The sequence below is a fragment of the Elephantulus edwardii genome, unplaced genomic scaffold (assembly GCF_000299155.1).
Source record: "Elephantulus edwardii isolate Elephantulus edwardi_28Jun2011 unplaced genomic scaffold, EleEdw1.0 scaffold00046, whole genome shotgun sequence".
Classification (NCBI taxonomy): Eukaryota; Metazoa; Chordata; class Mammalia; order Macroscelidea; family Macroscelididae; genus Elephantulus; species Elephantulus edwardii.
Genome location: NW_006399796.1, coordinates 9,500,091 through 9,515,871, shown reverse-complemented (window position 1 = coordinate 9,515,871; position 15,781 = coordinate 9,500,091). Strand labels below are relative to the sequence as shown.

The following is a 15,781-nucleotide window of genomic DNA, read 5'->3' as shown; positions in this document are numbered from 1 at the left end:
ATCTGAAGAGGATAAAAATGCTTATTAAATATAAAAATATTAAGTTTCCTGTGCTAAACTTAAAATAAGTTAATGGTGCTCACAATAAGGAAGCTATTCCTTAAGTACTAATATTTAATTAATAAAGGAAAAATTCTGGTTTTTAAATCAAAGATGGAATTTTAATATCCTCCAGGTAGTATCATCTATTTATAACTCGTCTGTATATAACATTTATTCACAAATATACAAAAGTCCTAGGACAATAAACCCACACTATTAAACTGAAATATAACAAATATTTCTAAAAACTCCTTTTGTTGATTTTTGTATGGCAAAACATCTACTTTTATGTCACTGCAAAAGAACTAAGCACAAAAATATAACATTATAGTTGGATAAACCCTGAGTTCGTTTCTAGGAATATTAAAAAAACGGTTAAGCAATACAACTTCATTTAGTCACAAGTAGAGTCACAGCCCCATACTGACTTTTAATCTGTTATATGTATAGCAATGATACATAAAATGGTGCTTGTGTATATAGCATGTCTTACAAGAAAATGAGTATTTGTGCAGAATCCACTTAAAAGAAGGCTCCAAGTAGACTAGTTCTAATTGAACTTTTTATTCAATTTTGGGATGGGAGGAGTTTACAGAGCATTGTGCCATACTAGAAAAGATAATTTTATCAAGCAGGTGTTATTTGAAGGTACTCATGATTACAGGGGAGTGCTAATAATTATAGAAAACAGTGTTGTAGTGAAACTGTTTCATATTTGTTACAAAACTTTGAGTTAAATATTTATATTCATTTTCCTTCTTTTTTACAAGAGAAAAACGTTCAAGTTTTACCATGGCTAGCCAGCTGCATTTTCTATATTTCAATGGGTAGCTATGAGACAATGTTCTAGACAGAAATGGACATGAGGTATGTTACTCTCCATTTGTATGGTCAGGTGACTAAGTTCTAGATATCAGTGAATGTGAAGCATGTCATGTCCCACTTCCAGAAATTAACATGAACATTCACAGTCCCTTTCCTTCATATCAGGTCTCTACAGAACAAGAATAACTAAAATGAGCACTCTGGACACAGATCATAACCATGTAGAGTACACAGGTAACGTGATCACCCTGGATTCTTCCTGCATTGTGAAAAAGAAAAACTGTTTAGCTTCAAATCACTGTATTCTGGCATCTCTTTGTTAGAATGGCATAGCTTATTCTTTAGCTAATAAGTTTTTCAGGTAACTTGTGGCATAGTCCAAGAGAGTGGGTTGTACTGCTAAACTAAAAGCAGCCACTTTGAATTCTAGCCACTCTGAGGGAGAAAGATGGAATTCGCGTCCTGTGTAATTCACAGCCTCTGAAAACCCACTAGAGGGTCAGCGAAGAGAGTTTCCACGAAAAACAACGAACAAGTCAGTAAGAGGAGAAAAATAAATAAACTGAAAAAATGTATGAACTCATCCTAATCTGTACATTTACTAATTTTATATTTTAAGGTCTGTAGAATTTTCAACAATTAGTTCTCAGACATAAAGAATAAGGTAGGAGAGTTATGACCATGTAATAATTGAAAGGAAGCAGACAATATAACAGAAGCAATGGAAACTTCTGCAGAATGTAAAACAATGGCATAACTACAAGACTATCTTATTTCAGATATGGTAGCGTAGAAAGCAATGTATAACACCCCTTAATTTGACTAGCTGTATTTGCTCACATTTGTCTGACAAAAACATTTCCTTCAGTTGATTATTAAACTAAAAGTACATTTATCAATTTGAAGACTGAGATCCTTACCACTATCGCAGGAAGATAAAATAAAACCACAAGTAGACTTACGTATCATTTTATAAAAGTATATATAAAATGTAAGCAAAGAGCACATTTATGGAAAACAAATTTTAAATAATTATTTGAAACCTTTGTAAATGTTTTAAAATATTTCATGACTAATCATTTTATGTCCAACTTATTTGCAAAAATTATCTTCAAGACTGGTTTCAATAGTGGATAATACTATCTCCCTTTGATTATTCAAAGGTGTGAGGGTCTTTTCATGCTGAAGAGATCTGAAATTTTCTATGCCCTGCACTGTCATAAGACAGTACACTTCATAGAGAGAAAAAAAAAATGACCAATAGAAAAATTATTTACATTTTAAATCACCCATCTTATTTTTATCCTATCCATTCAGCTACGTTTTTTCAGGTTTTGTTGTTGTGTTGTTATGTGCCATTACTCATACCAACCCTAAAGATCCCTAAAACTTGCTCTATCCCGTGTGAACCTCACTGTCTCTGACACACCTACTCCCATTTTCCCAGTCGGTGAAGCGGTCCATCTCATCGAGAAGCTTCCTCTCCTGCACTATTCCTCCACTCTCCAAAACATGATGTCCCTTCTCCAAGGGCTGGTCCCATCTTATAACATACCCAATGTATGTCAGACAAAGCTTCAGAATCCTTGACTCCAAGGAGCAGCCTGGTTTCACACTCTCCAGGAAGAACCCGTTTGTTCTCCTAACAGTCCATGGTATATTCAACACTATTCTCCAGCACCACAGCTCAAAGGTTCTTTCTATCATACTTCGTCAATGTCCAGCTCTCTGATGCATAGCATGCAATTGCAAAGACTATGGCCCAGATCAGGCGCACCTTAGTCTCCAGCCCAATGCAGTTGCTCTTCCGTACTCTGGAGAGGTCCCTAACAGCTGAATTTCCCAAAGCAATTCAACTCTTGATTTCCTGGATGCTGGTACCAAGAGTGGGGCCAAGCAAACTAAAACTGTTAACTATCTCAATCTCTTCATCATCCATAATGATGCTGTCAATTGGCCTAGTGATTGAGAATCTGGTATTTTGATGTTGAGCTTCAATCCATATTGAAGGCTACAGCAAGCATTTAAGGTGCTCCTCAGCTGCAGCCAGCAGGGTTGTGTCATCTGCATAAGGCAGGTTACTGATGAATCTTCCACCAATCCTGACACCACATTCCTCCTTGTACAGCCCAGAATCTAGGATGACCTGTTCTGCATACAGATTGAAAAGGTATGGAGACAGAATACATCCCTAGTAGACAACCTATTTGTTGTTGTTGTCGTTATTTGCCATCGAGTCGCTTGTGACTCATAGCAACCCTATGGACAACAGCACTAAACCCTACTCTATTCTGTGCCAATCGCACTTCCTCCAATACACCCACCCCGAGTACCCCCAGTCACTGAATCAATCCACTTCATAGAGGGTCTTCCCCTCTTGTGCTGTCCCTCCACCCTCCCAAGCATTATGTCCCTCTCTAAGGACCAGTCCCTCCTTACAACATGTCCAAAGTATGTCAGACAAAGCCACAGAATTTTTGCTTCCAAATAGCAGCCCGTTTTAACCCTCTCCAGGATGAATGTTTTCTTGGCAGTCCATGGTGCATTCAATACTCTTCTCTAGCACCACAGCTCAAAGGCATCAATTCTCCTTCTAGCCTCCCTAGTCATTGTCCAGCTCTCTGATGCATAACAAGTGATTGCAAAGACCATGGCCTGTATCAGATGCACCTTAGTCTCCAGAGTGACACCATTGCTCTTCAGTACCCTAGAGAGGTCCGTAATAGCCAACTTTCCCACTGCAGTACATCTTTTAATTTCCTGGCTGCTGGTGTCAAGAGTGTTGACTGTGGAGCCAAGCTGACTAAAACTGTTAACAATCTCAATTTCAATCTCTTCACCATTCAACCTGATGCTGCCAATTGGTCCAGTGGTGAGTATAGGTTTCACATTAGCACAATCAAGTGTTCTAGGATTCCCATTCTTCTCAGAGTCAGCCACAGTTTGTTATGATTCACACAGTCAAATGCCTTTGCATAATCAATGAAACATAGGTAGACATTCCTCTGATAGACCCTGCTTTCAGCTAAGATACATACGCATATTAGAAGGGGTCATGGTATTAGAGATATTGTAGCTAATGTAAGATGGATCTTAGCTGAAAGCAGGGTGTAACAGAAGAATGTCTGTGTTTCAACTGTGGCTGACTCTGAGAAGAATGGGAATCCCAGAACACTTGATTGTGCTAATGCAAAACCTATACTTGGACCAGGAGGCAGTTGTCAGAACAAAGCAAGGAAACACCGCAGGGCTCAAAATTGGGAAGAGTATATACTAGGGATGTGTCCTATCTCCTACCTTTTTAACCAATAGGCAGAACAGATTATCCAGGAGGCTGGGCTTAATGAGAAGTGTGGCGTCAGGACTGGTGGAAGTTTCAACAATCTGCGTTATGCAGATGGCAATAACCTGCTTGCTGAAACTGAGGAGGACCTAAAGCACTTGCTGTAGAAGGTCAAAGACTGCAGTCTTCAATATGGATTGAGGTTCAATAGCAATAAGACAAAGATTCTCACCACTGGGCCAATTGGCAGCATCAGCATGGGTGGTAAAGATATTGAGATTGTTAACAGCTTTAGTTTGCTTGGCTCCACAATCAACACTCTTGGCACCAGCAGCCAGGAAATTAAAAGATGTATTGTGCAGGGAATGTCTGCTATTAGGGACCTCTCCAAAGTGTTGAAGAACAATGGTGTCAGCCTGGAGACTAAGGTGTGCCAGATAGAGACCATGGTCTTTGCAATCACTTGCTCTGCATCAGAGAGCTAGACAATGAGAAGGAGAATTGATGCCTTTGAGCTGTGGTGTTGGAGAAGAATACTGAATTTACCACGGACTGCTAAGAGAATGAACAGGTTTGCCCTGGGTAGGGTGAAGCCAGGCTTCTCCTTGGAGGCAAGGATTCTGAAGCTTCATCTGACATGCTCTGGATATGTTGCAAGGAGGGACCAGTCCTTGGAGACAGACATCATGCTTCGGAGAGTGGATGGACAGCACAGCAGAGGAAGACTCTCGATGAGATGGATGAGATTGGTACAGGATAGGGAAGGGTTTAGGGCTGTTGTACATAGGGTCGCTATAAATCACAGCTGACTCGATGGCACATAAAAACAACAACACATATATACATACATGAAAACATACATATAACCCATTTAAGTTAAAAAGTAGCAATATACACACACAAATGTTGTTGTTGATGCCTGCAGCTCATAGTGATCCTATGTACAGTATCTCTGAACCCTGCCCTAACCTGTCTCTGAGACATCTACCCCCACTATCCCAGTTATTGTCAATCCGTCTCATCCGTGGTCTTCCTTTCCTGCACTGTCCCTCCACCCTTCCAAGTACGAATCCTTTTCCAAGGATTCCTGGCCACATTCCCCAAGCATGTGAGACAGAATTTCAAAATCCATGCCTCCAAGAAGGAGCTTGGTTCATCTTCTCCAGAAAAAACTGTTCTATCAGCGGGGCTCCATAGTATTTTCAAATCTCTTCTCCAGCAACACAGCTCAAAGGTATCGATTCTTTTTCTGTCATCCTTAGTCACTGTCAAGCTCTCTTATGTATAGCAAGTAATTGCAGAGACCATGTGTGGCCTGAATCAGGTGCACCATAATCTCTAGATTCATATTGTTGTTCTTTAGCACTTTGGAGAGGCCCGTGACCTAATAAAATCCATTTATTTCTTGATTGTTGGTGCCAAGAGTGCTGATTTTGGAGTCAAGTAAGCTGCTACTGTTAAAAACCTCAATCTCTTCTCCATCTATCACAGTGCTGCCAATTGATAATCTGTCTTCTTGATGTTGAGCTTCAATCCTTATTGAAGACTACTGTTCTTGACCGTCTGCTGCAAACACTTCAAGTCCTCATCCGTTTCAGCAAGGAAAGTTGTGTCATCTTCACAACACTAGTTATTGATGAGTATTCCTCCACTATATACATACATATATACATATCTACATATATACATATATACATATATACATATATACACACACACACAACATGTGATTGGAAAAACTATGGCTTGAATCACTCACACCTTAGTCTTTAGACTGACACAATTGCTTTTCAAGACTTTGGAGAAGTCCATGATAGACTCTCCCAATGCTATACACCTCCAAATCTCTTGACTACTGGTACCAAGGGAACTAATTGTGGATCCAAGCAAGACAAAACTGTTGACAATTTCAGTCTTTTCTCCAACTATCTAAGGACTTCTATCTGCATCTACAGAGAATAACAGAGAATAAGGAAGACAGAGGAAGAATCGATGCCTTTAAGCTGTGCTATTGGGAAAGATTGCTGAATACTGCATGGATTGCCAAAAGAACAAACGGATATGTATCAGAAAAGTGTAGCCAGATTGTTCCTTTGAGGCAAGAACAGTGAAGCTTCATCTCACATACTTTAGGCATGCTTTAGGAGAGGCTATTTCTTGGAAAGGTGGAAGGTGAACAAAAGATAAAAAGATCATCAAGGAGATGGATAGATACAGGGAGTGCAGTAATGAAAAACAAAATAAAACAAATGTAAAAAGCAGAAATTTTATCTTAAAGGTAAGGACATGAATGCCCAAACAGATTATCTCCCCCCCCCCCCGCTTTAAATTAGGTTTATTTTATACGGGTTTCAGTACAAAGTTCCTTTACATTGTTTTTCACACCAGATCTTTCCCATTTCTGTTATGTAGTGCTCCCCCACCCGTTAAACTGTGTGATACTATGATTAACCATCCTCATTTCCCCACCCATCCTCACCCTTTTGCTCCCACCCTCTCCCTCTTGGATTCTCATGCATATATTACTGGTTACCTATTTCTACAGTAATGGTCTTTTACAGGATTTGTCCTTATGGGATTAAGTTAGTTCTCTTAGCATATTGCTCTCCAAGCCCTTCCAAATTAGGTAATGATTTTGAAAATCAGTGCTCCTGCATATTGCATAGTGTTCCATCTTAGGAAGGTACTATACTTTCAAATTCCATCCAATTGTAGCTGTACATTTGGGCTGTCTCGATGTTCTTGTTACAGTGAATAACGTTGGTATGAATATTGGTATACAATCGTCATTTGTGCCTCAGTTCTAATTCTCTTGGGGTATATTCCAAGCAGTAGAATAGCTGGGTCGTGTGGAATTTCTATGTCCAACTTTTAGATGAAACCTCAAACTGCTTTCCAGAGTGGCTATCCCATTGTAAAATCCCATCAAAAATGGATAAGAGTTCCTATCTGTCCACATCCTCTCCCAACATTTATTACTTGCTGTCTTGTTAAACTTTGCCACTGCTACTGGAGTAAGATGGTAACTCATTGTGGTTTTGATTTGCAACTCTTACTGCTAGTGATTCTGAGCATTTCTTCATGTGTCTGTTGGCCATCCAAATATCTTCTTCTGGGACATGTCCTTCCATATATTTTTACCCATTTGGTAATTTTATTATCCGTCATTTTCTTGTGGTGGCCCTACAGGATTCCGTAAACTTTTTATATGAGACCCTTATCTGAAATGGTATTGCCAAATATTTTTCCCCAGTCAGAAGGTTTACTTTTCACTCTGGAAAAGGTTTTGATGCACACAGAGATTTAATCTTTAGGATGTCCCAATCAATTTTTTCCTCTCAAAATTATGCTTTTCTGGCTTTATTTGGCAGTCTCTTTATACCATAGACTAAGTCGATTAAGCTTGATGCGAGTTTGTCTCTTAAAAACATTATGGGTTTGGGCTTTAGTCTCAGGTCTCTAATACCTCTTGAGTTGATTTTTGTGTATGGTGGATCCTGTTCAGCTTTCTGCAAGTAGCAGTCTAGTTTTGCCAGCACCAAATGTTGAAGAGGTTGTCACTTCCCCATTTGAGAGATTTTGTTTCTTTGTCAAATTATCAGTTGACCCTAGATAGATGGGTCTATTTCTGGGTTCTCAATTCTGTTCTATTGATCTCTGTGCCTGTCATTGTACCAGTACCATGCTGTTTTGGTTACTACTGCTGTGTAGGAGGTTTTGACGTCATGGAGTGCTATGCTTCCCACTTCATTTTTTGTTTTTCAGAAGTGCTTTGCTTACTTGGAGTCTCTCTCTTGACTAAATAAAGTTGATAATTTCCTTTCAATATCCTTGAAAATGAATTCGGTATCTGGGATTGCGTTGAACATGTAGCTTGCTTTTGGTATGACTGTTATTTTCACTATACTGAGTCTTCCTATCCATGAACACAGGACATTCTTCCTTTTATTTAGATATTTTATTGTGTCTCACAGAAATGTTCTGTAGTTTTCTTTGTACAGGTCCTTTTGTGTCTCTAGTTAGGTTCACCCCCAAGTATCTCAATTTGTAGTTGGTTGACCACAAATGGTATTGCTTTCTTGGTTTCCATCTCTGAGTTCTCTTTGTTACTTTAGAGAAATCCCACTGATTGTTGGATATTGATCTTATATCCTCCCACTCTACTACACTGGTCTACTAGCTCTAAAAGTTTTTTGGGTTTTTTTGTTGTTGTTGAGTCCTTGGGATTTTCTGTGTACACTATAATATCATCTGCATATACTGTAAGTTTAAACATCTCTTTGCTGATCTGAATGCCTTTTATTTCCTTCTCTTGTTGTATTGCCCCAGCAAGCACTTCCAATACTGAATAGAGGTGGTGACAGTGGGCATCCTTGTCCCTGTTGGCAAGGAAAATGCTTTTTGTCTTTTTCCATTGAGAATGATACTGGCTCTTGGTTTTGAACATACACTTTTCTTCTATGCTGAGAAAATTCCCTTCTATTCCAATTGTGCTGAGTCTTTATCAGGAAGGGGTGTTGGATTTTGTCAAGTGCCTTTTCTGCACCAATTGCTAAGATCATATGGTTCTTATTTGCTTTATTAATGTGGTGAATTATGTTGATGGTTTTTCTTATGTTGAACCATACTTGCATACCTGTTATAAATCCCACTTGGTCATGATGAATTTTTTTTATGTGTTTTTGGATTCTATTGGCAAGGATTTTGTTAAGGATTTTTGCATTTTATTCATGAGTGATATTAGTCTATAGTAAAATCTTTGCTTGCTTTTGGTATTAGGGTTATAATTGCTTCATAGAATGACTCTGGGAGTGGGTCTTCTTTTCCTATTTTTTTTAATACTTTAAGTAGAATTGGTGATAGATCTTCTCTCAATGCTTGGCAGAATTCAGCTGTGAAGCCATCCGGTCCAGACTTTTATGAGAAAGTCTTTTTATGACCTGTTCAATTTCTTCTTCTGTGATGGCTCTATTCAAGTGTTCTATATCTGTCCTTAACAATCTGGATAGGGCATGAGTTTTGAGGAATTTTTCCATTTCCTCTACGTTTTCAAATTTATCAGAGTATAGCTTTCATAGTATTCTAATATTATCTATTTCATTTCATCAGTTCTGATGATGGTTGTGACGTCAACTCTATACTTTCTTAAGTTATCTATGTCTTCTCTTTTTCTTTTTTTGTTAAGTTTGCCAGTGGTTTGTCAATTTTATTCATCCTTTTGAAAAACCAGCTCCTGGTCTTATTGAAGGTCTGAATTGTTTTGTTTTCTATCTCATTGATTTCAGTCGTACCCTTATGATTTCCCTTTCTTCTTGAGACCGTAGGATTAGATTGTTGTTCTTTTTCTATTTGATGAGGGTGTTGAGTTAGATCATTGATTTTCCTTCTTTCTTCCTTTTATATGTGTGTGTCCCCTGAGGACTGCTGAAGCAGTTTTGGTACTTTGAGTTTTCTTTAGTTTCAAGGAACTTCTTTATTTTATTCTTTATTTCTTTTATAGCCCAATCTTGTTCTAGAAGAGAGTTATTTAGTTTCCACGTGGGTGGTTTATGTTGCACTGAGGTCTGAGAAGATACTTTGAATTATTTCAATGTGTTTGTTCGGTGGTTTGTTGTTTTTTTTTTTAAATTTGTTAAGGCTTGCTTTGTGTCTTAATATGTGAGTAATTCTGAAGAATGTACTGTGTGCACTTGAGAAGAAAGCCAATTGAGTTTTAGTTGGGTAAAGTACCCCAAACACATCCATAGGGTTGAGGTGTTTGATTGTATAGTTTAGATATTCTGTGTCTTTGTTAAATTTCTTTTGAGCTGACCTATTCTTCGGTGATAGCCGTGGGTTAAAGTCTCCTATCACTATTGAGGGGCTACTTCTTTCTTCAATTCTGTTAACTGTTGTTTTATGTATTTTGCAGGTCTATCATTCAGTGTTTAAATGTTGACCAAGGTTATGTCTTCTTGATCTATTTGTGCCTTTAATCAGTATGCAATGCCCTTCTTTATCTCTGATCATAGTTTTCATTCTGAAGTCTATTTTATCAGATTAGTATTGCCATTCTTGCTTTTTTAAGGGTGCCATTTGCTTGGTATGTTTTTCCCCCCCAGCCTTTGATTTTCAGTCTGTGTTCTTCTCCCCCTTTTAGATGTGTCTCTTGTAGGCAACAAATTAATGGGCTTTGTTTTTATATCAAATCTGCTACTCTTTTTCTCTTAATTGGCACATTTAGTCCATTCACATTAAATGTTGATTATGTCAGGGCAGGTTTTACCATTGCCATTTTGTTGTGCTTCCTTTTGTTTCTGGTTAATATTAATATGGTCCATCCACTTTCTGATGGCATCTCCATGTAAAGGACTTCACTTAAAAGCTCTTGTAGTTTTCATCTTGTTTTCGCATAGTCCTGAAGTTTCTTGTTTTCTACAAAGGATCTAATTTCTCCTTCAAATTTGATAGAGAGCTTTGCTGGGTATAGCATAATTGAGTGGCAAATGTTTTCTTTCAACTTTCTGTATATGCCATCCTATTGTCTTCTAGCTTGTGTGGTTTTCCTGAGAAATCAGAATTTAATCTAATTGTTTCCCCTTTGAAGGTGACTATTTTTCTTACACTGCTTTTAGTATTCTATACTTTTCTTTTAATTTAACAATGATATGTCTTGGAGTTTTTATTTTGGGGTCTAGTCTATTTGGTGTTCGCTGTGCTTCTTGACTATTTCTTGTCTTCAAAATACTTGGGAAGTTTACTTTTAGTATTTCTTCCACAATTTTCAAAGTCACTTTCCTGTAATTCTTCTGTTCTAGAATTCCAATCACACATATTGTTCTTTTTGATGCCATCACATATGATTCTGTTTTCTTCATTTTGTTTACATTTTATCTCTAATTTTTATTCTAGTGGTTTATCTCTAATTTTTCTTTCTATGCTTCCAGTGAGGCTTTTGTCTTTCATCTCAGACTCTTTTTTTTTTTTCACCTCTTCTGTTATACTTTTTTGTCCAAACAGGGTGTTGAACACTTCTGCCATTTCAGTCTTAATATTCCGGATTGCATTTTCATGCTTTTCTATTATTTCCAGTACTGTGTTGGCTGTAACCTCCCTGTCTTGTCATGATTTTTTAAGTTCTTGTACCTCTTTATCTATACTACCAGTTCTTTCTTCCATCTTTTGCATTGTCTTCCACAGCTATTCAAGTTGCTCCTCATCAATATATTTCTTTTAGATCACTGTATCTGGGGTATTTTTCTCTCTTAAAGGCTTCTATTGTTTCCTCCATCATTTGCATCTTCTTTTGTAACTGTTCAAATAACTCCATATCAAATATTTCTTCTAGTTCTCTCTCTCTGGAGTATTTCTTGGACCTGCTTTTTTAGTAGTGTTATTTTGTTTTTTCATGATGACTGAGGCAGACTGCTGCTTTCTTGACATTATGTGAGTCTTTTCTTAGCAGATGTTAAATTATTGTACCTGTATAATGTTTCAGAGTATGCCAATATTTTGTGAAGGACTTGTATATTGGTGCTCCCCTCTTCGGCCTAAGGGCCCAAAGCGGGATGACTGTTACACTCCAGAAAACACAGCTCCATCCAGCCTCTTCTGTTTGAGCTTAAGAAATCCCAGGTGATGTAGCTAGACAGCCGTCCTTAAGACCAATCACCTGGGATATTGGTGCTCCTGGTTCAGGACAGCAGGGCAGCAGCAGGGTGATCTCCAGGGAGCAGAGCAGTGGTCTAGTGCTGGGGGGGGGGGAGTATGGTCCAGGCCACACTGGAACTGTAGCCCCTCGACCTGACAGGCAGTGGATCTGTTGCCAGCCTGAATGTGAATGAGCCTGGACTGGGCTGAAGCCTTTAGCAGATGGTGGGGAAGAAGCAGCAGAAAGATGCTGCAGGGCCAGGCCATGCCACACATGTCTTCGTGTCTTGCATCAGAGGGACAACAAAGTCCCCCTGGATTGTCTTTTATATATCATGACATCAGGGATTATATCTTTTTTTTCTGTATATTACTAATGCCTGATCATGTCTGATACATGGTGGGCATGTAGGAAATACTGGAGAGATAGATAAGATGAATAGATAATATTTTTCAGAGTTCACGAAGTACATAGTAGAAGTTCTCTAACTTCAAAGTCAGAAATATTTTAAGAACTTCAAATTACTGAATACATATCCATTGAAAAATTAAATGTAAAACATTAATCCACTCAAATACTTGAATCTTTAATAAATGTAAAAAAACTCTGGCACCCATATCATGTTAAAACTATGTACAAACTATGCCACTATCTTTTACTGGCTTGCTTTATTCAAATATTGAATATACATTAACTATACAAAATAGTAATATAATAAGGAAGTTATTACAAATTAGAATGTTTTACAAGAACCAAAGACATATTTGACAAGAACAAAAAACAAATAAAAACCTGAATTTATTTCTAACAGCACGGCTGAAAAAAGGGAACAGTGTGAAGGCATATTTTTTTTATTTTAAAGTTCTCACTCCAGTTCATTGATCAGAGTCCTCAAGACACCTGTATGCTGACCACTCCCTCATGCCATTCCCTCTTCATTTTCCTTCAATGGAAATATTCACATTTTCATGGCCCTAGCAGTTAAGCAAGAAAGAGATTATAAGGATGGTGCAGGATAAGGCAAGGTTCAGATATGCTGTTCATAGGGCCGTTATGAATCATAGTCGACTTGGTGACATTTAACAACAGTTAATAGGAGAACTCTGGAGCAGTCTATATCAAGTTTCACTGGCTAAGCCAAAGACTTCAAGCTTCTATCAGTTTGTATCATCCATGGGAGAAAGATACGTAGTCTCCTTCTTTTGTGATTTACAGCCTCAGAAATCCAAAGGAGGGTTGTTATGAGTCAGAACCAACTCGAAAGCAGTGAGTTTTAAATTCTCACCAGTTTAAAAAAAAGATCGATTTTGGGCTAGAGTCTGTCATTAAATTGCTGGCAGATCATAGTCTTTGAGTTTCAGTCACCTTATAGAAGGCTGAATTAAATCACTATTTCTCAACTTTGCCTCATAATAAAAATGCTGTTGTTATTATGTGACATCAAATTGATTACAACTTACAGAGATCCAATGTGACAAGGTATAATTGTTCCACTGGGTTTGCTAGGCTGTAATCTTTATGGGAGTATAACACCAGGTCTTTTATCCCAAAGAGCAAGTTTGAATCACTGACCTTTCAGCTAGCAGCTAAATGCTTAAACATTTTACCACCAAAACTCCTTGATTTTAAGACAAGCCTGAATCCACTGTCAAAATTAGACATTTCTGAGGCCAATCCAGACATACCGCTAGGTAGAGGAAGGTAGAGGAAGGGCTAAACTATAAAAGTACGTATTTCATTTATTGTATGCACTTACAGTGTATTACCTTTAAGACACATAAACACTTCTAATCAGTTACTAAATAATTTCAAATCTGAAAAAATAGTCTATTATCCCTAAGAAAAATACCCACGCCTCACACAGTTTAAGGTCCGAAAGCCCAGACATTCTGGAAAATATGTATCATGCAAGGAAAAAAAGAAGGAGTGGGCAGCAAGCTTCTGCCACAGGCTCCAAATTACCCCCAGAACTCGTCCAGCTGTATGATGTGATCCTTCTAGGACACCTAAGTATAAGAAGGTAGGGAAAAACCTCACCAGACCCCTTCAGCCACTTTTGGGCCCTTACGAGAAAAGTTATTTTATAATCCCCAGCTCTGCCTCTCTTCATCATAAATTATTGCTGTGTACCATCCTGTTGGAACCAACCCACAGCTGACCCTCCAGTGGGTTTTCTGAGGCAGTAAATCACACATGGAGGAGAAGAAGCTGGTGGACTAGAACCGGATACTCTTGCATTGGCAGCACAATTCCTTTAACATGAGTTACCTCATAATCCCACAATCTGCCTCCTGTAAACAAAATGCTGCAATGGTGGTATAACAATTCAGGCTGGGCTGCCAAGAGCCCATCTGATGAGCTTGCTCCTTCAGCAATGAGCCTAAAACACGAATGGCTCTGAAAACCATGAAAGTTGGACACAGAGACAAAACTCAAACAAATACACAAAGCAGCAATTTTTTTTTACCATCACCTTAAATGTGTAATATCAGATAACAAATCAGTAAGTATGGAGTACATGTAGACAAAAAAAGCTTTTTGTAATAAATTAATTTCAGGTAGCTATTTTAGCTGGCCGGGCTTTAAAAATGTACTATCCTGTTTCAGATTCTGGAAGGTTAACCTCAAGTAAGGAAGCATTCTTCAATCAAGGAATTCCTTAAAAATAAAAAATAAGTGCTTAAGAAAACTTATCGAATATCTTTACCCTTTAACAATTTCACAGGTGGGGGGGTGAGAGAAATTCAAAGAATTTGTTCGAATCTGTGTTTGAATTTTGTAAATAAACTAATAGAAAATTAAAAAATAATAATTTTTTTAAAAAACTACCATAACTAAGCAATCTACACAGATAAATATTTCCATTTAAAAAGTATCTTCTATGAAAAATAAATTGTAACATCCTGTAACAAAAACAAAATAGTCTTACCTAATCGTAATTCTCCAAAATTGCCACAACCAATTTTTTTTCCAACTCTAAAGTTAGGTCCAACCATCAAAACTCCAGAGGATGAAGATCCAGTTCCTCGTGTACTATGTCCTGATCGACCACTTGGCCGTGCCATTCTATCATCTGATTTGTCCTTGTCTTTCTTTTTATTATCCATATCAAGTTTTTGGTACTCCACTTTGAATTCTTTAATCAAGACAAACACACTGAAATAGGATACTGTGAGAACAGGTACATCACTAAGTAACTGTACCAGGAGAATAATGTTAACATTCAAATTGTAGTGGGTAGTCAGTTAGCTGGAGCGTGTTCATCCCATTCGGAAAACGGTTTTTCTCAGTTGTCTTTTCAGCAAAACATGTCTTCAAAATTATCTTTTCAATGATGTACACTGATATTGACAGATACCTAGAATATTAAGAAAAGAAAACTAGTCAACGACAAAAATTTAAAAGCTTATGTTTGGGAAATAAAATAACACAAATTTAGGCAATAAATTATTGTTATTTATAGATGTCCACTGAAATCAACTCATGAAAAACACTTAAATTATCCTATATACTTGCACTTTTGAACAGATTACAAGCATCAAACAAAATAAAGACTAGAAATCATGGATTTAATTACTTCTTAAAGACTGAACTCAGTACCCCAATACATGTGATAGTCTCCTTAGCACCCACGCCGTAGGATATAACTCTGTTTGGAAATAAATTTTTCTCTGTCAGATTATACCAGAGTAAAAGGGGAGGGGGGACAAAGAATAAAATCACTTCTCATTTTTAAAGTAATAGGTCAGTCACAGAGAAAGAAACACCATAGATGGATGGAGGGGTACGAAGGCAGACAGTGATCATGTAAGACTGCCTAGAAGTCAAAGGACCAAGGAGGAACACCTTACATTATCTACAAAAAAGAATCTACATGACTCTGATTTTACCTTTCTGCCTTCAAAAAAGTGAAAACATAATTTTCTAATTTTCATAAATTTGTATTATTTCTGTTACAGTAGCACTAGCAAATTAAGATGGGTAAATTTAGCAGTCTATAG

At 37.6% G+C, this 15,781-nt stretch overlaps 1 protein-coding gene across 1 annotated transcript in view; it reads right to left on the bottom strand.

Annotated features, from left to right (window-relative positions):
* CSNK1G3 (casein kinase 1, gamma 3) overlaps positions 1–14,887 on the bottom strand; it is a 151,150-nt gene extending 136,263 nt beyond the window's left edge. The window contains 1 exon segment of the mRNA XM_006886000.1: positions 14,710–14,887. Within this exon segment, the coding sequence (XP_006886062.1) occupies positions 14,710–14,887 (178 nt within the window).
* Positions 14,888–15,781: the final 894 nt, after the last annotated feature.